At 34.1% G+C, this 25,361-nt stretch overlaps 5 protein-coding genes and 2 non-coding genes across 10 annotated transcripts in view; 2 read left to right on the top strand and 5 right to left on the bottom strand.

Annotated features, from left to right (window-relative positions):
- Positions 1 to 513: 513 nt before the first annotated feature.
- Positions 514 to 8,885, bottom strand: LOC117917513 (cellulose synthase A catalytic subunit 2 [UDP-forming]-like). Its single transcript, XM_034833811.1, has 14 exons — positions 8,190 to 8,885; positions 7,352 to 7,547; positions 7,028 to 7,263; positions 6,826 to 6,928; positions 6,541 to 6,727; positions 5,277 to 5,543; positions 4,839 to 5,184; positions 4,565 to 4,702; positions 3,647 to 3,772; positions 3,278 to 3,490; positions 2,925 to 3,195; positions 2,155 to 2,351; positions 1,708 to 2,058; positions 514 to 1,583 (listed from the first exon to the last, which is right to left on the bottom strand). Exons 1-14 carry the CDS (start codon positions 8,268 to 8,270, stop codon positions 1,002 to 1,004), a joined length of 3,294 nt encoding a protein of 1,097 aa, XP_034689702.1. The 5' UTR covers positions 8,271 to 8,885; the 3' UTR covers positions 514 to 1,001.
- Positions 8,886 to 10,705: 1,820 nt separating this feature from the next.
- On the bottom strand, positions 10,706 to 10,777 carry TRNAH-GUG. The gene has a single exon. It is a non-coding gene; the product is annotated as a tRNA-His (tRNA).
- A 611-nt stretch (positions 10,778 to 11,388) lies between these two features.
- LOC117917272 (egg cell-secreted protein 1.4-like) lies at positions 11,389 to 11,809 on the top strand. The gene has a single exon (XM_034833493.1). The coding sequence runs from the start codon at positions 11,425 to 11,427 to the stop codon at positions 11,749 to 11,751; it is 327 nt and encodes a 108-aa protein (XP_034689384.1). The 5' UTR covers positions 11,389 to 11,424; the 3' UTR covers positions 11,752 to 11,809.
- A 2,383-nt stretch (positions 11,810 to 14,192) lies between these two features.
- Positions 14,193 to 14,975, bottom strand: LOC117919341 (citrate-binding protein-like). The gene is made up of 2 exons (XM_034836515.1): positions 14,754 to 14,975; positions 14,193 to 14,640 (listed from the first exon to the last, which is right to left on the bottom strand). The coding sequence occupies exons 1-2, from the start codon at positions 14,973 to 14,975 to the stop codon at positions 14,263 to 14,265; spliced, it is 600 nt and encodes a 199-aa protein (XP_034692406.1). The 3' UTR covers positions 14,193 to 14,262.
- A 1,155-nt stretch (positions 14,976 to 16,130) lies between these two features.
- Positions 16,131 to 16,215, bottom strand: TRNAY-GUA. The gene is given in 2 exon segments: positions 16,131 to 16,166; positions 16,179 to 16,215. It is a non-coding gene; the product is annotated as a tRNA-Tyr (tRNA).
- Positions 16,216 to 17,120: 905 nt separating this feature from the next.
- LOC117917310 (citrate-binding protein-like) lies at positions 17,121 to 17,814 on the bottom strand. Its single transcript, XM_034833538.1, has 2 exons — positions 17,597 to 17,814; positions 17,121 to 17,515 (listed from the first exon to the last, which is right to left on the bottom strand). The coding sequence occupies exons 1-2, from the start codon at positions 17,789 to 17,791 to the stop codon at positions 17,135 to 17,137; spliced, it is 576 nt and encodes a 191-aa protein (XP_034689429.1). The 5' UTR covers positions 17,792 to 17,814; the 3' UTR covers positions 17,121 to 17,134.
- Positions 17,815 to 20,951: 3,137 nt separating this feature from the next.
- The window catches only part of LOC117918578, a 42,222-nt gene continuing 37,812 nt past the window's right edge, over positions 20,952 to 25,361 (top strand). Inside the window, exons 1-5 of one of the 4 annotated variants that reach the window (XM_034835330.1) lie at positions 20,952 to 21,093; positions 21,404 to 21,556; positions 21,664 to 21,918; positions 23,133 to 23,192; positions 23,324 to 23,416. In XM_034835330.1, coding sequence (XP_034691221.1) covers positions 21,551 to 21,556; positions 21,664 to 21,918; positions 23,133 to 23,192; positions 23,324 to 23,416 — 414 coding nt within the window. In that variant the 5' untranslated portion in view covers positions 20,952 to 21,093; positions 21,404 to 21,550. The other 3 variants (XM_034835329.1, XM_034835331.1, XM_034835332.1) reach the window with 3 other exon arrangements.

Raw genomic sequence — 25,361 nt, 5'->3', positions numbered from 1 at the left:
TTAAGAAGCTAAAACCTATATTTTATAGGAGCTTCTGTCCTATTTAGATGTACTTTGTGGGGGCAAAATTTTTTTAATGCTAGAAAGGAGTTTAATATCAATTTGGATGATTTTATTAAAGGAGTTTATTGTTTCAGTCTTGTTGGATACAATTTATTGTTTTTTTATTTAAGTAAAAGTTAAAATTAAAGTCATAGTGGCATATTTTAAAAAAGGAATATTGATAGTAAACTTTGAAAAAATAAGGTTTTAACTAATAAATAATAATTTATTGAATTTTATATTAAGCTCTCCTAACAAAAATTAATCTAGACCGATCAAAGTATATGATGAAATCAATGAATAAGGGTTCCAAGAAATAAGACCAAGATAAAGTACACTGATCGATAATGGGATCTACTTGGAGACACCACCATCTGCCATAGCCAGACCTTTTTCCACGTGCATACCATTGTTTTCAGTAGTTATGGTCTTTAAAGAGTGTTCTTATTTTACTTCTGGGAACAAGAAAGATGGAGAGAACAAAGAAGAATGTCATAGTACCAAGAATAGACTTGACAGCCTACATTGTCCAAAATGTAATGTAATGAAGTGAGAAGAAGTTACATGAAAATAAACCTTTGAGATGGCCCCTGTTGAAAAGGGAATGAATTCTATAGTTCCATGAAATAACCCCAGAACATAAAAGGTAGGAAATAAAAAATCAGAAGCTCAGATGCATCTAATGAAAGAATCAATCAAACCCTGAAAAAAAAATCAAATGAAAATCGATCCGTCAGCTTCTGCTTTTTTCTTTGTTGTAACTATACATCTTCCTGCTCTAGCTTTCTTCAGCAATGGACGTTCTCCTTGGCTCTGGAATGTCTAGTCATCTTGCAGATCCTGGCAGCAGAGAGGTGTTCTTGCAGCTGGTCCAAAGGACAAAAATCTGTCTTGCAAACCGGAAAAAAAACCGCTTCTCTGGGATGCAAGTAAAAACGATCTAAACTCTGTTTAATATCTTAGTCACAATCCAATCCACAAACCTCCAGGACAAGGCCGTCTTTGGTCAAAAATGGATTGATTCGAACCCACAAAAGAGTTAAGAGTGAGGCCAGCAGAATTGACCAGACCAGGATGATGGTGGGCAGCCTGTCTTTTTTTCCAATCAGTCCTTTGAGGAAGGGGTAGAGGTGGACTATCACCCATAAGGCAAAGAATAGTTTACCAAACAGGGGGCCCCAGGATTCGTATCCATTGTTGATGGCATCGGAGATGCCAACCACGACAGCAACTATGTTTATGATCAGTAATGTGGTCGGAGGAATTAACAAAGATGTCCATTTGAAGAGGTAAAGCTCAGAATATTCTCCATCGTCACCTGCTTTGGAGGTAACGGTGAAATTTGTGTTGACGCCGGCCAAAACCTTGAGTAAACCCTGGAAAAGAGCAAAAAGGTGTGATGAAACACCTCCTATTACCCAGAACTGCTCATTTCTCCACCAATCATCTATTCCTACGCCACCCCATCGCATCTCGATGATGCCTGTTGCAGCTATGGATATGAAGAGTGCCATGAACACGATGCTTGCGTAGTTGCTGATCTGTAAACAGTTTGAGTAAGGGATGAGCTCTGTAAGAGGCTCACAGAAAATGACAATCATCCTTCTCTAGTGGGTTATTTCCAAAATTCCCAATATGATATCAACGAATAGGATTAGGGGATACCTCAGGGACGATGAATTTCCCGGTGAGGAGGCAGATGGCTGGCAAGGTACAGTAAATGATCAATGGAATTGAGGTCCAAGGATACACGACGGAGTTTATGTAGGAAAATCGTTCCAGCCATTTCAAGCCACCCCCGTAGCCATACCAGACTGGACAGTGTTTGCTAAAGAAAATCTCAACAGACCCAAGGGCCCACCGAAGAACCTGGTGCAGACGATCTGAGAGGTTGATGGGAGCTGAGCCCTTGAATGCAGGCCGCTTGGGTATGCAGTAAACAGACCGCCATCCATGGCAGTGCATCTTGAACCCTGTTAGTATATCCTCTGTCACAGAGCCATATATCCAGCCAACCTGGTTCAGTGTTTGAAAATTTAGAAAGGAATGAAGTGATAATGGTAGAACTTGCTAATGAAAGGTTTTCAGAACTTTGAATTTTTTTCTCCTTACCTCCTTTCCCCAATCTGTTTTATCTTCATAGCCACAGCTAATGACTTGGATGGCTTCTTTCAAGAGTGATGCAGGACGGGCTTCATCGGGAATTCCACCGTTCTCCAAAAGCGTAGAGGCTATGAACACGGGTGACTGCCCAAACTTCTTCTCAAGTTCATCTGGGGATGTCTTGGATGCTTGCTCGGTGTAGATTCCTGCAATAACAAATCCCCGATTTAGTCCCAAAACTAGGGTGTAACTTGAATGGATTGCTCCAATCCAATTAGAACTCAACTCGTGATTTGTACATGATTGAGTAATCATTTTGAATAATTGAGTTGAATTTGAGTTAGATTTTTTTAACTCAAAACTCAATTTGAGTTGGACTCCAACAGAGTTCAAATAACCCAACTAATTTCAATTTAATATTTTTATAATATTGATGACATATACTATACCATATTACAATATAATTCTTTTTTCTTTTTAGACTTTCAAGAAAAATCATATTATATTACTTTTTTATTATTATCTTAAAATTTTATTCTATTCACCATTTAAATTCTCATATATATATATATATATATATATAAATTATGCAACTCCATTAGCTCAATCTAAAAAAAACGAAGTTGGGTTAGGTTTGGGTTGAATATTTCCAATTAGAAATGGTCAATTGTTTCTTAATTTAGATTGAACTTGAATTACCTATCAACCGGACCAACCCTTGCAAAATGCAATCCTACATAGAGCAAAACGGCAAATTGTCTTTGAAAGTAAATCCACACCTTTAATTCCCCCCTGAATGGTTTCAAGTGCATATATCTGGTTTGAAGACTCCCTGTGCTTCATTTTCTTCTTTTTTGGGTCCCTTTGCTTCACTTTTTTGCCCTTTCGAGACCCACAACACAGGCAGCAACATCGGGGACAGTTACAGGTCTTGCCAGGGGGCTTCTTCTTGACAGGAGCATCATAACCATAAAGTGCTTGCCTTCTGAAGACACAACCGGTTCCAACATATATTGGCCCTTGTATACCATCTAAGCCTCTCATGTTAATCTGTTTCCTTTGAAAAATTAGCTTTCCTAATGATAGAAGAAACAATAAAGAAGGAAAAAAAGAAAGAAAAAGGTATACATACATCAAAGAAGACAATATTTCGATTTGAGTATCTATCATGACGATCGATCCCATCAAATCTTTGGGGAAACTGGACATAGCAAACTCTCTTACCCAATGAGGGGTCCATCATGAAACACATAGCCTCTCTAAGTGCCTTGCTATTGTTGATATAATGGTCACAGTCAACGTTCAGAAGATACGGGGCATTTGAAATGACTGCTGAAACTCGCACCTTGGACATTCATAAAAACAGCAACAAAGCTCAATAAATTCTGTGCCAAGTGTTTATTCATCGAAACCAGGTATTATACTAAAAGTAAAAACAGAAGACAAGGAAAGGCAACCAAAGAAAAAGGATCTATGAAGGTGTTATTGATTTAAGGTTTACCAGAGCATTCATGGCACCAGCTTTTTTGTGATGTTCAAACCCTGGCCTCTTCTCACGAGAGACATAAACTAGACGAGGTAATTCATTTCCTTCAATATCATGGACACCAACGTGGCCTAGGAACACCTAAGAAAAACATTTAACAATTAGGAAACACAAGATATTTCTATGAAGGACACGCTCCCGTCGTGTAAATATTATTCCGACTTCAACGCTATATGTTTGCTTCTTGAAAAGTGTTAGGAAAAGAAAAAAATATATGTATTAAGAAAAATAATTTTTTTCATATTTTGTTTTACTATGAAAAATGAAAAATAAAGTCAAATATAATTAAAATTATTAAGAAATTTGTATATTTTTAAATTATTTAATTTTTATATAAAAGAATTAAATAAGTGAAAAAGTTTGAAGTAATATATAAACATAATTTAATTTTAAATCATTTTTTATTGCTCTTCAATTATTTTTTCTCTTTATTTTCTTTCTCTTATATTCCTCCTTCAAACTTTCTAGGAACTAAACATAGTTTAAAAGCTCAAATATTACAATTACCCAACATAGGATTGTATGAAACAAACCCTCCATGCAGAGAAGATTGGTTAAACAAATAAATATAACATCACTTGTGAAAAACACCCCGACCCCCAATCCAGCTTTGATGGTCTAATTCTAATGTCATTTATAATGATCTACTCCCAATTATGTAAATATTGTTCATTTTGGACCTAAAGGGCTCTTGGGAGTTCAAAACATGTCTATACGATTAAGAGAAATTCATACATACTATTAGATACTTTTTCCTATCCTACATAGAATATCACATTCATGATACATTTTACAGAACCTATTCAATTCCAACAAGGTTCCGTAACAACCAAGAGAAGACAGTTCTTGCAAAATGGAAAGATAAGTCATCACCTGGATCAGGCCAGGATGATTGCGAACATTGTTTCCAGGCCATGGAGTTCCATCCTGCATTGTCCAGCCTTCCTCAGGAACCTTTTGTGCCATGGAAACTAACCCATTTATTCGAACTTTGAACTCTTCATACTCTCTCTGAACCCGGAAAATAATATAATCAAACATTACCTTTATATGGAAACTTAAGGTATTATACAGGAAATTGCACCTTCATTGAAACAGATCAACTGAAATGAGAATTTATGTTTTCATATAGGGGACAGTAGCAAACCTTCATTGCTCGTCGTTGTTTCACAAATGCCGGATGAACTTTGTTTTTGAGATAGTCGATTTTCTGAGAAAAATACCATTCAGGGGCACGGGGCTCAATACTAAATTTTTTACAGAAAGGGACCCATTTCCTGGCAAATTCAGAGGTCTCAGAAAGTGCTTCAAAAGTGAGCATGGCAGCACCATCATCTGAGACGTAGCATGCAACTTTATCAACTGGATAATCCACAGCAAGGATGGAGAGAACCGTGTTTGCAGTGATTAATGGAGGTTCTTTTGTAGGATCAACCGTGCTCACAAAGATGTCTATGCTAGCCAATTCAGTAGGCTTCCCTTCTTTTTCATACCTGAGAATTTAAGGAGCAGATGATGAGCTTGAACACATCTGAAGACCACTTAGCAAAAATGATGAATCAAATTAGATGGTTGGCCTAGTTACCTTAGTGAGAGCCGATCAAGGTATGTTTCTCGACGTACTGGACACCATTTTGGAAACTGATCCAGAATCCATGATATAGCAAACCATATTTCACATATAACTGATGTTACCCACAAGCCATATGCATCATGAACTGGATGAAGAAGTCTATAATGGAAAAAGAAGCCAAGAATTATGAGTCGGAGTATAATTATCAATCTGTAAGGGCTTATTATGCTTGAAGGAATGGGTAACTTCCTTGAAAGTGGTTGCCTCGCTTCATCCATCCTGATAAAATATATCAACCAATCTCATAAATAACCCCAAAAAAATGGAAAAAGGAAAAAAGAATGAGCCAGGGCACAGATAAAAGCAAGCATAGAACAGTGTAGGAAAAGATTAGATGGAACATACTGTGAAGATAAACAGTATAAAATCTCATCTGAGAATTCCATAGTTTGAAACATGTTTTTTACCCTCCCAATGAAGGTCTCAAATATTGGTTTTGGAGTTAAGCAATCACCAAAAAGGAGGGGGAAAAAGAACTAAAAAGGAGATTATTCACATGAGAGCTCAAAAACCCCCAAAAAGGGAAGAAGGGACAAGCCCATCAAAGCCTCAAAAACTCCTGATGAACATGACTCACCACTAATCTTAAGCTATGCAAAATCAGAATTCTGCAGTTCAAAACAAATCAAATAGAGTGTCCACGGTTCAAAATGACTACCATACTTCTCTCCTTCTACGTCTCAAAGCCCAAAAGTAAGTTTCCCAAGCAAAGGAAGAAAGGCTCTCAAACTTGTACGAAAGCAAAATATAGGGGGTAAGGGAAGAAAATGTTGAAAATAAATAAAGATATTGAGCTTTTAATTAATCTTAGGTAGAACAATAATGTGGACACCATGATGCAGACTATCAATATCGGTTTTCAACCCACCCCAATTCTAGACTAAAAAGCCAAAATTATGCATATAGAAGCCCTCCTATTTAAGATATTATAGCTCCATGCCTTTGCCATAGTTCTTGAGAAGCTTAGTTCTAGGCACCTAGACAATTTTCCAGACATCAGAAGGCAATCAACCAAGTAATGTCAGTGTGAGTCTGCAGCTAGCATGAAAGATGAGCGGTTTCCACTTCTTAATGGTTCTTAATAACCTTCCTCTTGTACTGAAAATATATCATTATGCTATTTTTTTTAGTAGAACACTTCGGATTTTATTCTAAGGTGGAGAATTGTATAATAATTTAGCAAGAGGACATGAAAGAATTTTGAATAGTTTCTTACTTAGGCAAATCAGTATCATCTGGTCCATCCCCACCAATATCTCCATCCTCATTTTGTCTTTGATGCTCAACCATCTGAAGTTTCTCATTCTGCCTTTTCTTCCACTCGACCACTCGATCCTTCCATGCCACACTTCCATATCCATATACAGCTACATCTTTCTTAGGAACGATTGGCCTGGATTGCACTAAGACATGGAAATCACTAAGTATTTAAAAATGAAATTTATCAAAATGCAAGCAAGTGAAATATGGAAATGTGAATGAACAGAGGAAAAAGACTTACAAGATACAGATGGATCGTTATATGGTGTGGGATAAATTCTATTTCTGTAACCCGTAAATGGGGGTACTATTAAGGCATGTTGGTCAGCATGTATATCAGCATTCTAGAACAAGAAAAAGACTATATCATAGTGTGTTGAATGCATTTATAAACACACTCAGGCATATAAAGATGGAGAGATTCAGAAAGCTAATTGATTCACCTCCATGGGGTAGCTCAATAGCGGGACTTGAGAGCTAAGGGGAGGGGAAACCAATTCTGAACATGTAGAGATCCCAGAGGCACTATCATGGTTACCGCAATCAATATCAAGGCATACAGTGAGCATCTCCCCTGCAACTTCTTGTGTGGCCCAAGTATTAGAATTTGCATAATCAAACTCATGTTCTAGATCATCAATATCGTCCTCTTCCTCATCGCCTTCAACCCTGGGACTGCCTGCAAATCATGCTGCTTATCAGAGATAATTCACAAAGCTTAAGGGCTGTGCCATGGAATCTCCACATTGAAGAATGCAGAGACTTACCTTTGATGCGCTTGTATCTGGTTTTACACTGAGGACACACCTTATTTCCTTCCCTTCTCTCATATTCGTAGCAAGGCCTGCACACAGGGAAGGCACATTCATTGCAGGCAACGAAGAGCTCCCCGTCCACTGTAATCTCCACTCCATCCCCACATATGTGACAAATTTGCCCACTCAATTCTCGCACAGACTTGATCTGAAAAAAACCCACGAACCATAATAACAATGTTATGAACTTTTGATTATGGAAGGATGAGAACTAAAACAAAACTAAGGTTCAGGGTCAGTTTAATCCACAATACATCCCAATCCTTATAGGCCAACCACCAAGCACACACCCCAACCCCATAAAAAAAATATCAGTGCACTGAATTCGTTAATAAAATATCATTCAGACAGGGTCTGAAAAATAAAAAAAATCTATATCTAGTATTCCAACTTTTAAATTATTGAATTTTCAAACAGGACCAAAACTCCAGTATTTTAACCAAAACTTAGTTCCCATGTTCAATAAATAATTAAAAAATCTTAGTTATGAAAACTTCTCTCTGTTCTTCTTTCAGGTTTTCTGTTCAGCTATCTAGTATGGTTGTATTTGATTGTCATATTGCATAGCCTAAAAACCATCATTCAATCAGGAAAACCAAAACCGACAAAAATCTATCCATCAAAAATCCCAGTCCACCACTTGAGACCAAAAGCAAAGACACATAAACCGCATCAATCTACCATCAACAACCAAATTTTCTTGGAAAAAATTAACAGAACAGGAAAATAGGTATTCTCAAAAAAGAAAATATGAATCGAACAGGAACTTTGAAACTTGAAAGATCCTTACACGAGCAATGTCATCAGCATTGATAAGCACGAACTCATTTCTGTGATGAGAACCAGCAATGAGTCGACCTCCGGTGGCCATAACCCAAAAACCCACCTCGAAAACCGATCACCCGGGGAATTGATTCGCCCGGAAACCCCCAACTCTGCACTGAAAAACAGAAACACTCCCTTGTTCCCCCAAACAGCACATAGCAAAAGACAATGGAACTGAGTGTACGAAATTATAAAGAACCCGAAAGGGTCCCTTCCTTCGCGCTTGTGCTGATTCCACGACACACCCACCTCCCTGGCTGGTGCCCACAGATCAATGACACGAGTCCAGATACAAAACAACGGAGATTTTGAAAGAACGGAGGCGTACGGGAGAAGATGAGAGCGCAATCATCCGAGTGGGATCCAGTCCTGTCCCCACCACAAAAAGTTGACAAACCAAAAAGGAAAGGAAGTAAAACCCTCTTCCTTAGAAAGGAATAGAGTGAATTGGGAGCAGAAATTTTGGAAAATTTTTGGTTTCTGAATCAGAAATCTTCTCTGGCGTTCAAAAATCCATGGTTTTTGGCGAGTTAGCAATAAATTAAAACCCGTGAAGAGAGATTAGATAGAGAAGAAATGACATGATCTTCCTCCTCTTGAGCAGATCCTACTTCATAGGCTTCACCAACAACACTACTCCAGAACCTCTTTTTCCACTACTCACCCTTTGGCCACCTTCATCTCATATTTTTCTCACTCTGTATTTATTTTGTTTCTCATAAAATTTCTCTCCTAATTTGATCATTGATTAAAAAAAAAACAAGGTATAAAAATAAATATTTTCCCATAAAAAAAAAAAAATAGAACTTTATGAATGGTTGTAATCCTGCCCATTTATGAAAAATAAAAAATAAAAATAAATAAAAATAAAAAGAGTGATTAATGAAGAAATTAAAAAATAAAATATTAGTTTAATTAAATTTACCTGTGAAAAAAATTTGAAATATGAAACAAAAAGATAATGTTAGATAGGCCATTAATAATGTAAATTTGCGGTGATTTTTTTTTTTTTTTTGCTATTAATGTGTTTAATTTTGATGAATTTTATTTTATTTTTTAATAAAAATTGAGCTATCTAATTAAGTCAAAATATATTGACATATTCGCATGCATTGAATACATTTTCTATATATGGCTGAAAATTTATATTTAATTTTTGAAGTAATGAATTTTTTTAATTATTTTAAATTTTTTTATTGATAAATATTAAAAAAAAAATTGTGTTTAATCACTAGTTTAAAAATAGAAAAAAATGTTATATTTTTTTAATCATATGATAAATGGGATGATCTAAGAGAAGTAAGCATAAGTTTTATCACCATAAATTTTATTATTTATCATTAAAAAATCTAAGAATTTTATAAAGAAATGAGAGAAAAATTAATTTCACAAACACCCAAAAAGAAAAAAAGGCTTCAATCTTGTTATTTTGTATTTTTATTAAAAAAAAAATTAAATTTAATTATTTATATCAATTGACTTGAATTTAGGAGGAATGTAGTGGACGTTTTCATTTTCCTTTGGCTAGTATAATAAAAGAAAATTATGTGAGATGTACACTTGTCAAACAACTATTGGTCGATATCTTATTCTAAACATACCCCAATGATGATTCTCTTACATATTCTTCGGTGCAATACTTTATACTTAATTGCTTCTTATTCGCTACGTGAATTCAATGGAAGACCCGCAAATCTAAAATCCAACAATACAACGCCACGTGCTAAAATTTTTGGGTCATGGTCAACACACTTGTCTGCTAATCCGTGTAGACCACGGTCCACCTGGTGACGCATGTTAAGTGGGACCCAGAAAGGGTACAGCTGGCTGATGATGCTCGGATGTAAAGTTAGAAATCCCGAGAAAGTGTGAGAAACTTCTGGCAGAATTGATGGGAAAGAGTGGTATTGGCTCAGAGTTTGGATTGGTTGGTTGAGAGGCGAGTACGGTGACAAGGACGGGAGGTTGTACTTGACCGTACGCATTGGGTGCGAGCTTGGGCTGGTTTGTCTTCACTCTCGAAGCAATGGGCTTGGTTATGGGCTTATGGCAACTATTTTTGTTATTTATTTATTTGTTATTACGATAAATGCGATGATATTTCCTACCTATACTTGTTTTCAAAATAATAATAATAATAATTGAGAAGAAAAAAAATATATAAAAAATTTTATAATTTTTTTTACTTTTTAAGTTATTAATTAAAAAGTTAAGATAAAGAGAATGAACGGTTTTCTCATATTTTTAATTATTTTTTAATTTAAATTGAGTTAGTTTATAAACTAACACCTAAGTTTTTTATTAAGAATCGTGATTAATTTATTTATTGAAAAGGTAATTGTCTAAACGGTATTCCCAATATATACTCACCGTCTTTTTTGATCAAACGGATAACTACTCATCTTGTTATTATCAAATTATTTATTTTATCTATCAAGTACAAAAAACCTATGGAGGGCAAAAAATTTCAACATTGAATCGTGTGGCTGCTGGGATTCGAGCCCAGGTCTCCACGGCCACAACGTGGAATTCTTACCACTAAACTACAGCCACATGATGTTATGTTTTGCCTGGGATTCTATATTTCTAAAATTTGTGTGGTCTTAACACGAAGAAAGTTGTGTTCCATGATCAGCTACTTGCTACATTTTTATAATTTTTTGATATTTTTGGTCTTTCAGATTACATGTAACTGCCGAGTTACAGAGATTTGAATAAATGAGTAGAGTCTCCAAATCTTCCAATGGACTGATTTTAAACGGCTATTGAAGCAACCAGAAGGTCCCATTCAATACCTCAATCTTCCTCAAGGCAGCACAGCCATGCAAAAAGCTGCCCAGAGGACTTTTCATTAGATTCTAGGCCTAGATTAATTGCAAAAGGTGGCCTCCAAGTATGATGTTTGATCAGCAAAACTGACCGTTTCTGAAACCTATCATCTGTCTTCTCCATTTGGATTTAATTAATGGAGAATTAAGCCATGTAAATGGTGACAATAATCACATATTTAGTGTCAGGCCTCTCCTCTCCCTGGCCTGCAACACTATAAAATCACCTCCAACCTTCATCTTTTTCTTCATCTTTTTCTTCATCTTTCTCTGTCCAGATATAAGTACATCATGGCTCTGATCAAGAACGTGTTTCTCTTGGTGGCACTCTCATGGCTGATAACCAACGCGTCTGCATCGAGGGAACTGCCCATGAGCATGAAGCCTGCAGAGCTGGACCTTGTGGCGAGGCTGGAGACGAGCGGAGGGTTAGTAGAATGCTGGAATGCGCTTGTAGAGCTGAAGTCATGCACGAATGAGATTATCCTTTTCTTCCTCAATGGCCAGGCTGATATCGGACCGGACTGTTGCGGGGCAATCGATATCATCACCAGGAATTGCTGGCCTACAATGCTCACTTCCCTGGGTTTCACTGCTGAAGAAGGCAACATTCTGCGAGGCTACTGCGATGCATACACGCCTAGCCCTGCTGCCCCGCCTCCTGCAGCCGAGTCCCCGGTGCAGCCACCGAGTATCTGATTGGAGTGGAGGCTAGGAGCTAAGCCTTTGGGCAGCTTTATATATTTACATACATACATATGTTGGAAGCTTTTGAGTCTTTGTTTGGTTTGGTTTGGTTTGGTTTGGTTTGTTTTGACTTGGTTTTGGGTATTGTTGAAGTTGTTTTTGTAGTTTTTGTGGTTGAATTTGAATGGGATATTTACTAGTATCGTGTGGTCTTTCATCTATGGCACTTGTTTTTGTCTAATTTAATTCCTCTTGTATAAACCATGACATTACTCTCTGGTGTGTTAAGACAATGCCCAAACCAAATTTTCCCTTTTAAGAAACCAAATTTCACTGTAGAGGATATACAGAAATGCATTAGATATATATATGAGAGATTAAAATCTTAAAAAATGGCGAGTCACTTCTAAATATATTTTGGCTCTTTCTCATTTCCTAATCTTTTTCTAAGCTTGTTCTGCAATTCCCTCTCCCATTCTGTTTCTAATCTTTTCCTTGTTAGATCTCCTATTTTCTTTCCAGGAGTGCATTTTTTGTCTGATATGCAAAATCATGGTCTCTTCAACCTTAGTAGCTAGCCTTCAGGTTTTGGGCTGGCTAAAGGGCCCATGAAGACATAAAACAGGTGGGTGACAGTCCAATGCAGCCCAATCAATCCTCTCTTTCTCTGAATGGAGGTTGTCTGATATGATTTGTCAATATATAATGATATTTAGATCAATTTCAGATCGATTTGTAGAACTCATTTAATAAACAAATTGATTTTGGTCGATATGCATAATACAAATTGACCCGAATTGACTTATTTAACTGTTGTGTTGATTACCTTACTATAATTATAATCCATCTAATTTATATCTGATTAATCTAATTATCAATTAAATCATAAACTTGTCTCACTGAGAGGCTAACTATTATATAAGATTTGATTATTAAATGAATTACATAATACTATTACATTTTTTTTTTGTTGGTTTTTCTTTTATTTCTATTTTTAAAATTTTTTGTCTGGTAGCAGTATCACTAGCCATTGTTGACCAGTGGTATGGCAATTATATCCAACCCCATCTATCCCAGCAGCCCTACTGAATTGTATTGAAGTGTGGCATGCATTCAGAATCAGTGAAGTACCCTGAACCCTATCTTAAAGGGCACTGAGTTTTGAAATGGGTAACTCACGTTTGACCTTAATGCATTAACCGTTTTGCCCTCTGATGGGGCCTTCCATTGAATGAAATTAACTCATTTTTTTCCTGAGGTTGTAAGAAAGTACAATATGATACATGGAATTTGAGTTGTGATGGAAAATTCTAAGAGGCTTCATATGCGTTTAATTGATATCACTATATTAGATATACGCATAATCACACAAAAATCTAAGTTTTGATCTAAATTCAATACATTTCAATTGAGTTGAATTTTTAAAAGTCGAATATATTTTGGTCATGAAGAATCTAAAGTTTTTCTCGAATAACTAAAAATTTTATTCTTCCATTTATTGGATACAAAAAAGGATTTTTGGTAGGGAGAGGACCTTATTGAAAATTTTTATAGGAATTTTGAGTGGTTACCAAGGCTATTGAATGCTTCCCTTGCCCTATGGTGAGGGCTTTATACCAATTTTTGCTTTATGATTGCTACAAACTGTTACAAGCTTTGTTGACTTTTGGGCACATTGGGACAAAAGAAGTTAGGTTCTACTTTTTACGTGCAGATCACTCGATCAGGTCAACCTACAAGTTTGGAGGTTGTCTCTATGGTGAGGGCTTCATGTCGGCTTTTGCTTTGTGATTGTTGTAGACTGCTATAAGCTTTGTTGACTTTTGAATGATAAGAACAATTAAGCCCTACTTTTTAGATGCAAGTTAATAAATCAAGTCAACTTGCAAATTTGGAGGTAGTCTCTTTCCATGGTTCTCATTTTGGGTATGGTGAATTTGTGCACTCTCCAGTTCTGATGTAGACCATTCTCTTAATGAATCAATTTTTTGTAGCTCCAAGCCGGATATAGAATCATTCTTTGCAAAACTTTTCATTACTAGTTGACAATATAGAATCATTCTTGATAAAAAAATTTCTTTATGAATATTGAAAATGAAAGAGAATTTAGGATTCTAAAGACAAAACTGACAAATATTGAATTTAGTCAAATCTTTTGAACATATTCAATTACTCAATCTCGGAATTCAAATTTCCTTCTTATTATAAAAAAACTTTTCACTTCTTTGATTGATTAATAAGATTTAACCACTTGGGTCATGTCTAACATTGTCAACATCAATCAATCAAGCAAATACATAAATCAATGGTAGATTTTATGAACGTTTAAAACACCTTCGTATTAACATGTTGACATGATGCAGTACTTATGATAACTGTTTCATTAGTATATCTTGCATATTACCTCAAACAATACCTTCAAATACTTCATGAATCAGCAAGCAAAATTAGGCTAAGCATGAATTTATTCTATTTTATTTATGAATCCCAACATCTTACACATTTTCATCCATCACATGGTGATTATTTCCTCAAAACTTTGATTCCTTTCCAACGTGACTCCATGTAGTTGGAGGGATCATTCTGGGTATAAACCCCAAACTTGAAGTAATGAGAGCTGCCTCCATCATCTGAGCCTTCATACTCGAGAATCCCATCAACGTAAATCTGAACTCTTCCATCTGCATTATGAATTACATTTAATCGAAACCACTTGTTATAGATGTTGGACGCTAGCACTGGGCTTCGGTAGTTGGTAAGCGAGCCATCATGAACTCTAACCATTAAGGTCGTGGCTCGACTACTTCCTCCGAACACCTGCATGATGCTCACACCAGTCGTGCCGCTTGGCACGTATCCATAACCTTCAAATTGCCAAGTACCCGAGGAATAATCGTAGCCCTAACATTCACATGCATTAGCATAATCCAATTTAGTACATTTTTGAAAAAGTATATTTCTGTATTGTAAATGGACCACGACTTAAAAAGCCGAAAAATTTATAACATGCTTACGCGTATACGGATCTCGGTGCGCGGAAGAGTAGCGCTGCCTTGGGAGAAAGGCTTGTTGGTGGAGTAGACCCAGAGCTTGTGGACACCGTCCACGTAGCTGTACCGCTGGTCTTGAGACACATCGTAGGGCTTTTGCACTTCAAAGTTGGATTGGTAGAAATAGAGATGAAAGAAGCTCAAGTGAAACAGAGTTAAGGCAACAACAAAAGAAGTACTACTCATTGTCTTGTTTGTGAAGATGAAGAATGGGTGTGAGGAGGGTGATTATAAAGGGTTGGAAGGGTTAGTATATATAGAAAGTGAGAATGGCTGTTTGGGAGATTTGTAAGGTTCAATCTTTTATCGTGATATATATATATATATATATATTATTCTCTTTTCGAAATTTATGTATTTTTATATTATTTATTTTTATATAAAAAAGAAAATAAGAAAAATAATAAAACAAACATAAATACTATAAAAAAAAAAATCAAGAGAATCTGTTTTTTATTTTTGGTTTTAGCATAAAAATATAGAAATTAAATATAATTAAAATTAATTAAAAAAATTTATATTTTAGAATTATTTAATCTTTTAAAATAAATGAAATAGATTTGAAGTAGCATATTAAAATAAAGGATTAATATATATTTTATTTTTAAAAAAAATAATCCTTGAAATTTTGAGGTTTTTTCTTGTATTTTGGAACTTCCACAGGGCGGCCACTTATTAGCATGAAGTTATGACTTCATGCAGCATCATTGTATCTTACTACTACCTCTCATAAAGTGAATTGGGAGACAGCTATAGAAGGACAAGGAATCTTATCCTTGTTTGCTTGACCCAAAAATGAGGTGTGAAGAAAGAAATTGTAGGAACAGGGGAGAAAATTCTAGCAATGTTTGTATGGACAATTAGGACGTTGAGTGTTAAAATTAAATTATAAGAAATTAATCTATTTATATCTTTGTTTTTTTAAAATTTATTCAATTAAACTTAAGACTAGTATTTAATAGTATTAATTTTTTTAATATTTTATTTATATTAAATATTGTAAATAACAAAATCATATTGTTTAATAATAGAAATTAATTTTTAATATTAAAAAATCAATATTTTAAATTTTTATATTCAATTAAAGTTTTAAAAATAAATAATAAATCAACGAAAAATTTTAAAAATAAATTATTTGATATAGAAAGTAATAAGTTATTGAAAATAACTGACTATATTATAAAAAAAAATTGAATTAAAATATGCTCAAATCATATTAAACTCATTTGTGACATAACCTAAAAACAGAAAAAGGAAAAAAAATCTATAAATTTATGATTTTGTATCATGTCAAACATGAAAAAATTATACATGAAATCAATAATGTAAAACCAAAAAATATCCGACCTGCCGGATTCGAACCAGCGACCTAAGGATAGCTGTTGCACACTACAGTCCTCCGCTCTACCAACTGAGCTAAGGTCGGATACGCTCAAGGAAGGAAGAAAAAAAATAAAGTTAAAAATATTTAATATAACTCTGCGCAGTTTCACAATTAATTCATGAATGATTGCTTTTTACTTTTTAGTACTTATTGATGGGAAATTATTTTTCATATTAATGTTATAAAATATGATAGTTATATTAATAGTGTAGAAAATACTAGGTTGATCAACTTTTATATTTAGTGTAGTTTAATGATTTTTTTGTTTTATATTTTGATATTATCTAGAGCCCCTTTAAGAGTGATTATGATTAAAATGTTGTTAATTTATAACATTTTTATTAGTAGTACTTTCTTTATAGTATGTTTGGTTTTATAAACAAGTTAAAAAAAATGTTACGTAAAATATTTTTGTCATATTTGATTTTATAAAAAAATCATTTATAACATCTAGACTCTTAAGCGCACCATCCAGAGTTGTTCATATCATCCATAGCCTTAAGTCGTTCATAGTATCTAGAACCTAAACTCTTTAAAAATAATCATTTTTTTAATTAAAAACTTGTTGATAATATTTTTAAAATTAAAAAATAATTTTCCATTTTCTAAATGGATCCTAAAACTATTACACAAAGTTATAATTTAATCCAAAAGTAGAACCCAATGTCCAAAGGGGCTCGGACTAAAGCTCTCACAGGTGTATACACAGTGCATGGTCACTCTTAGCTGATCACTTTGAGCTCAACATGAAGAAGATTATCCTAATTTATTTATTTCAATATTTAGTAGATATTTTTCAAGAGTTATCATTTCCTACTGTTATTAAAATATTATACAATATTTTGTATTTTAATTTAAATATTTTTATATTTAAATTACTCATCTAATCGCTGTAAGCTGAAGAAGCTTATTCTAGCTAATTTATTTATTCCAATATTTCTGAGATATTTTCTGCGAGTGATTATTTCTTGAAAACTTTGATTTCCTTCCAACGCGACTCCATGTAGTTGGAACTGTCGTTCTGCTCATAAACCCCAAACTTGAAGTAATGAGACTTGCCGCCATCATCCGGACCCTCATACTTCAGATCTCCATCAATGTAAATCTTTACTATTCCAGCATCTGCATCATGAATCACATTCAACCGGAACCACCTGCTGTAAATATCAGATACTAGCGCTGGACTTCTGTAGTTGGTGAGTGAACCATCATAAACTCTAACCATTAAGGTTGTGGCTCGATGGGTGGCTCCGAACACCTGCATGATGGACACACCAGTGGTCCCGCTTGGCACGGATCCATATCCTTCAAATTGCCAAACACCCGAAGAATAATCACATCCCTGGAAGTAATTCAAAGATCAATTGTGTAGTTACCTGACAATTTAAGTTTGTTAGTAGTAAATAAAAAATATACTGCTTACCCGAATACGGATTTCGGTCCGTGGGGCAGTGTGGCTGGTAGTGGTGTGAGCCTTGTCCGTGGAGTACACCCACAGCTTGTGGACGCCATTGATGTGGCTGTAACGCTGGTTTTGAGGGACATCACAGGGCTTTTGGACCTCGAAATTTGATTGATGTAGAGGGACTGGGGTGAACCCATCCGTGGGATCAGCCATGGTTCAGTGGGAAATGGGTTAAATGAGACTCAAATGCAAGAGAGCTAAGACAACAAAAGTAGTACTCATCAGAGTGAGGAGTGTGAATGAAAAATGTAAATGGAGTTTATCATATAATAATAATAATAATCATAGAAAATAAAAGGAAAAATGTGAGAAATAAAAATAGAAAAGAAAATAAGAGAAAAAAAAGTGAAGAAATTAAAAAATTAAAGTTAATAAATTATTCTTGTATTCTATTTCAAACTCATTTCACTTATTTAACTCTTTTATATAAAATGTCAATGGTTTAAAAATATATAAGTTTTTTTATCAATTTTAATTATAATTGATTTTTTTTTATTTTTTATAATAAAACTAAAAATAAGAAAATACTTTCCTTAACATTTTTTTTAGTAATTTCTATAATCAAATATAATTTTAATTTACACTTTAAGTATCAATGTTGTTTGATAAAGGTAACTTAAAATTTATTATATATCGTGAAATTGACATATTTACACCCTTATTAATTTTAATTGATATATATATTTTTACTAATCTTAAATAATAAAATTATTTGTTAAATATTCACATTAAAATATTATAGATACATAAAATTACTACAAAAATGTTTTATTATTTTTATCTAATTTATGAAAAAAATGTATGTATTTTAAAATATTTTTAAATGTGTAATGATAAAACTAATTTATAAATTTAAGGTTTATTTTTTTTTTTTTTAAAAAAAATTAATGAGTCAAAACCTATTTTTTCCTTTTTTTTTATTTTAAATAAAAAGTAAAATAAAAAAGAAGATCTATATTCGACTTTATAACCATTAAGTGAAATGGAATATGATAAAAAACAATTTGCTTTCAGACTTTAAGTTATTTATTTTTTTACTTTTTTATAGTTTATTATAAATAAATAAAATAATATATTGATTTTTTTTATTTTTTAATATTTAATATAAATAAAATATTATAAAAACAAACTAACTAATACTTAATACTATTTCTATTTAGAATTAAAGTAAAAAAACAAACAAGTTAAATTATATCAGTAAACAATATATTTACAGGAAATATTCAAAGTAGGAGGGGCGGTCGATATACCTGCGTACTGCAGTCCTAGTGTCCACAGTTGCAGGTCATTCAACGACTAAACAAACAAGAAAATACCAAGAATCTGCTCCACACCCTTCTTCGTTTCTGCCCTCACCCTTTTTATAAACCCTCCACAGCTTCTTCCTGACGCAAGCAAATCTAGCCGTGCACGTGGTGCTCTTCTGGACAGACATCGCTCCTTCACCTTTCTGCCTCTTGCAACTTTCGAAGTCGGAGACTCGGAACAATGAAATGCCGAAACAAGAACCAACCCGAATGAAGTAAATAAGCCCAACCCAAGCTCTGAGCCCAAAGCCCGAGACCTGAAGTCCATATCAAAAATTAACACTTAAACCCAAAGTCAATCTTTATTTATAGCCCAGAGCAATATCCAAGCCCAAATCACTAATTATATTTTCATTATAATAAGAAGTTTTCATATTATTTTTGGATATTTGGAATTAAATTAAATTATATATATATATACATATATATTTAAGTTATTAGTTTTCGAATCAAAATAAGAAAAAAGATGGCAATTAAATTTATAAATATTTTTAATATATAAAATAAATAAATTAACATTTAACAGTATTAGGACAAGCCCAAATCACTAATTATATATCATTATAAAATTTTTATTATAGTAATTAAATTTTTAATAATTTGAGATATTTTGAAATATATTAAATTTTTTATTTTCAAATTATTAGCTTTCAAATCAAAATAAGAAAAATTGTAGCAATTAATTTTATGAATAGTTTTAATATATCAAAATAAATAAATTTAACATTTAACGGTATTAATTATTTTAGACAATTCATCTAAATGGAAATTGATTGAACTCTCTAGAGCCAATCAATGCACCCCAATACATATATAAAATTATTCCATAGGCCCAAATCACACGTACATAGTCTCTAGAGCCAATGACGTGATTATAAAATGCATAATCCTTTGGAAAATATAATTTATTACTTTTATGATCTATGTTAATAGCTTAGTTGGATGAATTCAATGACAAACCTTCGTAAACAATCATTGTTTTTATCTCTACTAATGGTCAATATAATACTTTTATTTATCAAATAATAATAATAAAAAAATTTAGAAACCATATATTATTATTTGAACCATATAAAATATGTACGAACCAAATCATTATTTTTCTATGAACAAGATAATATTTCAATGGTTCGAAAATTAAATGTTTTAATAGAAACAACATTATTAATCGTTCTATGTTGATATATCATGTTATTGCCAAGTCTAATACAAATGAAGGGTAATTATCGGATCTTATGAATTGATGCAAAATAACAACCTTCTTTAAATTACTTTGTTAACAAATTTAAATTTTATTTGTGTCATATTACAAATCTAACCCTTGTACCTGTCATTATAAATATCAAACTTTGAAGACACGTCGCTTAATAAATCAACACCGAAAAATCTTTAACAAAATTATATTTAACCATCTTTCTTATTGTCAATATGTGGGATGATGAGATCCATTTTTCATATAATACAAAGTATAAAAAAAAGTTATGAACATTTTAGGATGATTGTTACTAAAACGAGTAGTATTATCAGTCGTTCATTATAGAAAAAGAACATTAGGATTGCTTCAGAATAATCGTTGATAAAGTGAATAATTTCATTAATCATCAATGTCAAATAGTCGTTCGATTGATATACTTTATATTAAATATAAATATAATTATTATTTAACGTGACCAAGAAAAAATGGTAATAGAGAAGAAAATATGAATTTTTTCAAGGATTGGACATCAAATGGATACATATTAAGAAGTTTTAGATCAATATCAAAATAATTGTCATTAAAGTGAGCAAATCCATCAATCACCGGTTTCAAATTGGGTAGAAGAGTATGTACCAAAACATCCCTTGTATTGAATATAAATATAATCATCATTTTTTATTATAAAGAAAGAGTGAGGATATGAGAAGAAAAAATGATTTTGTGAAGGGTCTAATAACGAATCGCTACATATTAAAAGGTAACACCAATCACAATGTGTCAATACTTGTAATTTAGCCCTCGATTGACATTCCTTCATAACTTCGTCGTCTATTTTGGTCCAATTTATTTCACTGTATACTCTTTTAACATTTTCTATAGGCTCGGCCTAAAATTTTACTTCTGTGGAGTGAGGTTTTGAATTTATCTGCTCGACTCAACGGAATGATTATGTAAGTATTGTTTGAGTTTGTTGGTGTGTTTTTCTCTGGAAAATCTTAGGAGGAAATCGTATTAGGTTTTAAACTTGATTTTCCATTTCTGCATTTCTTTCGGTGGATTCCAATTCTGATTTGAAATCTGGATGAATTAGCGTTGGATTTGGATGTGTAGGATCGGAACCCTCACATCCAAATACAGCCCGTGAAAGAACCCCAAGCAGTTGCTTTTTCTCTGCAACAATTCCCCCAACTACAGCTCCCTTCGTCCTCTCCTCATCAATTTCCTCTACCTGACCATTATCTTCTTCATCCTCATCATCAGAAATCTCCTCTCAGTGGTCTTTTCAATCCCAGTGGGTAAGAAAATACAGGAGATCTAAGGTCCCGGTTCCGCTTCGTAGTATCCACACGACACGCGACCAGTTTGAAAGCGAGAAACATAGAAGCCTGAATTCTCGCGGAAAGCTCTATGGCGGTAAAATTTCCCGCAGATCTGTTCTCTATCATTCCACTTTCCACGTTTTCATACAAAGGTTTTAATTTTCCGGGAAAAATTATCGACCGTGATTTTTCATGTGGCAGGACTCCGCAGGGACGACACTGATGGATCTAATCACGGCGGACCCGACCCCAGCGCCGGGTTCGCAATCGTCAACGTCTGCATCTGGAGCAATGCCTCCTCCACCGCCTCCCTCGGCTCTCGGCAAACCCGTTCACACTGAGCGGAAGTCGAAGAGAACCACTCTGATGCAGATCCAGGCCGACACCGTGTCTGCTGCCAAAGCTGCTTTGCATCCTGTTCGGACCAACATCATCCCCCAGAGGCAGAAGAAAAAGGTTTTTCTTTCCTCGCTCTTTCTATTCCAATTATGTCAATGCTCTCTTTGATTGTGAGGAAATTGAATAGGAAAACCCTTTGGATCTCGGTTTTTTCTGCAGTATAATAGGGAGGTCGACTTAGCCGAGGTTTGAAACTTCAGAATTTGCAACTAACATGATGTTTGATTTGGTTCTATTAGAGGCAGAGTCAGTGATTTGCTTGGATTCTGTGAAAGTCGATGAAAAAAAAAAAAAACAAATAAATAGAGAAAATATATAGGCCTTTTTAAATTTCAAATCTATGAGTCCTCAGTTCAATTGTTAGTATGAATTCCAGCTTCATTGGATGTATGTTTAGTTTGGTTTCTGAGAGAAGCTAGGAAATTATAAACATTGAAATTGAAAAAATGGTATTCAAATTTCAAATCTGTTTCCAAAATGCTTAACAAAATGGTAGGAATTATATAGGTGTCATATAATAGCTCTTTTTTCCCTTCTATAAATACAATTGAATTTCTTTTCAGTTTCCGGCCCCATTGGGGCATCATGCTTTGTTTTGACGATGAGGAAGGGTAGGAAAGAATGGAATTTATAATTTTGATTATGATACTTTTGATTATTCTTTTTATCATAAACAACCATTTTATTGCAACAAAGTTACATACAAATAACGACGAGAAATCCTTCCACCAAGCATACAATAAGCTTTACAAAATCTGATCAAAAGAAAGAAAGTAAGCCTATATTGCTCTAAATGTCAATAGCATCTTATGATGGTTGCAAGCACAAACCAAAAAAAAAAAAAAAAAAATCAATGAATACAACTCAGGAAGGCAAGGAATCCTCTATGAAAGACTCAAAATGCTTGGCTTCATTCTTTACTAAAAGGTCCACTAAATAGTTAGCTAAGTGCGGAATCCAAAAAAAGGAACAACCAAACTTTGTGTTGACCTAGTTCTACTATTTTGTTTAATTGAGTTGAGTTATGGGCTTTTCTTATTTCTTCACTGGAGACAAAAATTACCCAAAAAATTCAGTGTTTGATGCTTCTATTTTCTCAGCAAGCAAATGGAGTGATTACCGATCTTGTACTTTTGTTTTTGAAATGTTGTTAAACATTATTTTTTGCTCTGTTGAGCGAATTATTTCTGGTCACTTTGTCTGATTTGTGTTGGCATAGTTAGTTATTTGGTTGAGATTATATGATTCAATATTTTCCATTCTCTTTATAGCCGGTTTCATACTCACAACTTGCAAGGAGCATTCATGAACTAGCTGCTACATCAGACCAAGTAAGCATCAGTGCTCCTTCAATTCTCTTGCTTTCTGCTTTTCATATATATATATATATATATATATATATATATATATATATATATATATTATATTATAGTTCTTAATTTTGTTGTAATTTCATGTGTAGAAAAGTTCCCAGAAGCAGCTAGTGCATCATGTGTTTCCAAAACTTGCCGTTTACAACTCGGTTGACCCTTCATTGGCACCTTCTCTTCTCATGGTACAATTTTACTTCCTGTTGTACTCTCCTAGTTCTAATTTTTTTTGGCAATATGATGGAACCTTTTGTCAGTAGTTGGCTTTCAAAGAGTATAATGTAACTTTCTAGTAAAACATTATTCTACGAGGAACTCCACAACTCTTTGTTCCATGTCAATGATGTGAACCCTATCACGACTCTAAACTGATGTTCTATCTTGTGATGAATCATGTTAGACAAGCTTAGGATTGTGACTGAATTATAGCTTTTGTTTTTGTACACCCTATTGTTTTGATGGACAATTAATGTATTTGTTTTGGTGGTTGAAATTTCTTTTGATGCTATTAGTAGTCTTACTATTAGCGGTGTCTGGTTGAAAAAGAGGAGCTTAAAGAAGACATTTTTTCCCACTTTAAAGCAACGTTTGAAGACCCCCCAAGTGAGAAGACCTAACTTGGCGACAAAGTTAGTCAAGAGCATTGACTCTTCGGATAGAGGAGGTTTGGAGGCAGTGGTGGCATTAGGAATGTGCTCTACGAGGGGCACATATAGAACAATTATTTAAGGGGGGCAATAAATGGAGAGACAATGGTATTTAGTGTAATGGAAAACATTCTTTCCCCTTAAACACGACGTTAAGGGATCAAATCCCATATTATGATTTTATTTTTTAGGGAGGCGGGTGATGTAGGACAACCCTAGGATGGTTGCCTACACTCAAGGGTAGGTGGGCTAGGGTTTTATTTTTAGGGTGTAAGGAAAGGAATAAGGAATAAATTTTATGGTAGAGAAAATTATAAGATAAGAAATAGAGAGAAAGAAGAAACAATGAAGAAAATATGGAAAACCTTAGAGTCTCACTAAGGCCTTCTAGGAGTCTCACCTAGAAGAAAAATCAATGGAATCTCATCATTAAGGGTTGCAACCTTGCAATGAAAGAAAGTATAATATTATTCATCAAATTCATTCATTTGATTTACATTGATTAGCCTATTTATAGGCTTCTCTAAGAAATTCAAAGTCTATTAGGACTCTAATAACCTATCATGACTGAAATTCTAATTATATTATAACTCAATTAGCTAATCCTAATTAGACTCCAACAAATACCAATCCTAATTCAATTCTAATTAATATTAATCCTACTTAAAGTTTACTTAGATCTTCCCTTTCTTCCTTGAATAAACTTTAAAAGGCTTTCCCCTATCAGTGGGGGTGGGTGGGGTAGGTGGCATGTGCCCCTTTTGGGCCTTAGCAAGCTCTGCCAGTGCTTGGAGGGGCCTTTTTTGGATTAGAAGATGACCATAGCACTCTCAGAATTGGAGGGTGACGAGGTGCCAGGGCCACATGGGTTTTGGAAGTTTTGTTGGCCTATAGTAGGTAGGAAAGTGATGCAGTTATTTGAGGAATTTCATTCAAAGAATTCCATGCTTCATAGCCTTAATGCAACGTTTTTAGTTCTTATTTCTAAGAAAGGAGGGGCAGGTGATGTGAAGGATTTTAGGTCAATCAACCTTATGGGAAGCCTTCATAAACTTCTTGCAAAAGTCCTAATTAATATGCTGAAAAGGGTGGTTGGCAAGGTGGTGTCAAAGAGTCAGAATGCTTTTGTGGGGGTAGATAAATTCAGGATGCAACCTTGATTGTAAATGAGGCTATTGACTCGACGAAATGTAGTTCCAATGCGGGCTTGGTTTGCAAATTGGATATAGAAAAGACTTACTATGATGTAAGCTGGAAGTTCTTTCTTTCCATCTCAGAAAAGATTGGGATTCGATCCGAAATGGAGATAGTGGATCCACTATTGTATTTCTTTTGTGAGATTGACATTTCTTGTTAATGGTACTCTCACAAACTTCTTCTCGACTACTAGATGTTTAAGGTAGGGGGACCCTTTCTCGCCCTATCTTTTTGCGTTGGTCATGGAAGTACTCAACAACTTAATTGCAAAGAGCAAGCGGGGAGG

The sequence above is a fragment of the Vitis riparia genome, chromosome 7, assembly GCF_004353265.1.
Source record: "Vitis riparia cultivar Riparia Gloire de Montpellier isolate 1030 chromosome 7, EGFV_Vit.rip_1.0, whole genome shotgun sequence".
NCBI lineage: Eukaryota > Viridiplantae > Streptophyta > Magnoliopsida > Vitales > Vitaceae > Vitis > Vitis riparia.
The sequence above is the reverse complement of the archived record's forward strand: the minus strand, read 5'-3'. Positions and strand labels throughout refer to the sequence as shown.

Bases quoted from the DNA above. Each gene is read 5' to 3' on its own strand.
- LOC117917513 (XM_034833811.1), bottom strand. From the start codon at position 8,270: ATGGCCACCGGAGGTCGACTCATTGCTGGTTCTCATCACAGAAATGAG. The intron at 6,929-7,027 runs GTGAATCAATTA...TTCTTGTTCTAG, and splicing joins TATTGAGCTACCCCATGGAG to AATGCTGATATACATGCTGA. The intron at 2,059-2,154 runs GTAAGGAGAAAA...ACACTGAACCAG, and splicing joins AAACAGATTGGGGAAAGGAG to GTTGGCTGGATATATGGCTC.
- LOC117917272 (XM_034833493.1), top strand. From the start codon at position 11,425: ATGAGCATGAAGCCTGCAGAGCTGGACCTTGTGGCGAGGCTGGAGACG.
- LOC117919341 (XM_034836515.1), bottom strand. From the start codon at position 14,975: ATGAGTAGTACTTCTTTTGTTGTTGCCTTAACTCTGTTTCACTTGAGC. The intron at 14,641-14,753 runs GTAAGCATGTTA...TGTGAATGTTAG, and splicing joins GCACCGAGATCCGTATACGC to GGCTACGATTATTCCTCGGG.
- LOC117917310 (XM_034833538.1), bottom strand. From the start codon at position 17,791: ATGGCTGATCCCACGGATGGGTTCACCCCAGTCCCTCTACATCAATCA. The intron at 17,516-17,596 runs GTAAGCAGTATA...AATTACTTCCAG, and splicing joins GGACCGAAATCCGTATTCGG to GGATGTGATTATTCTTCGGG.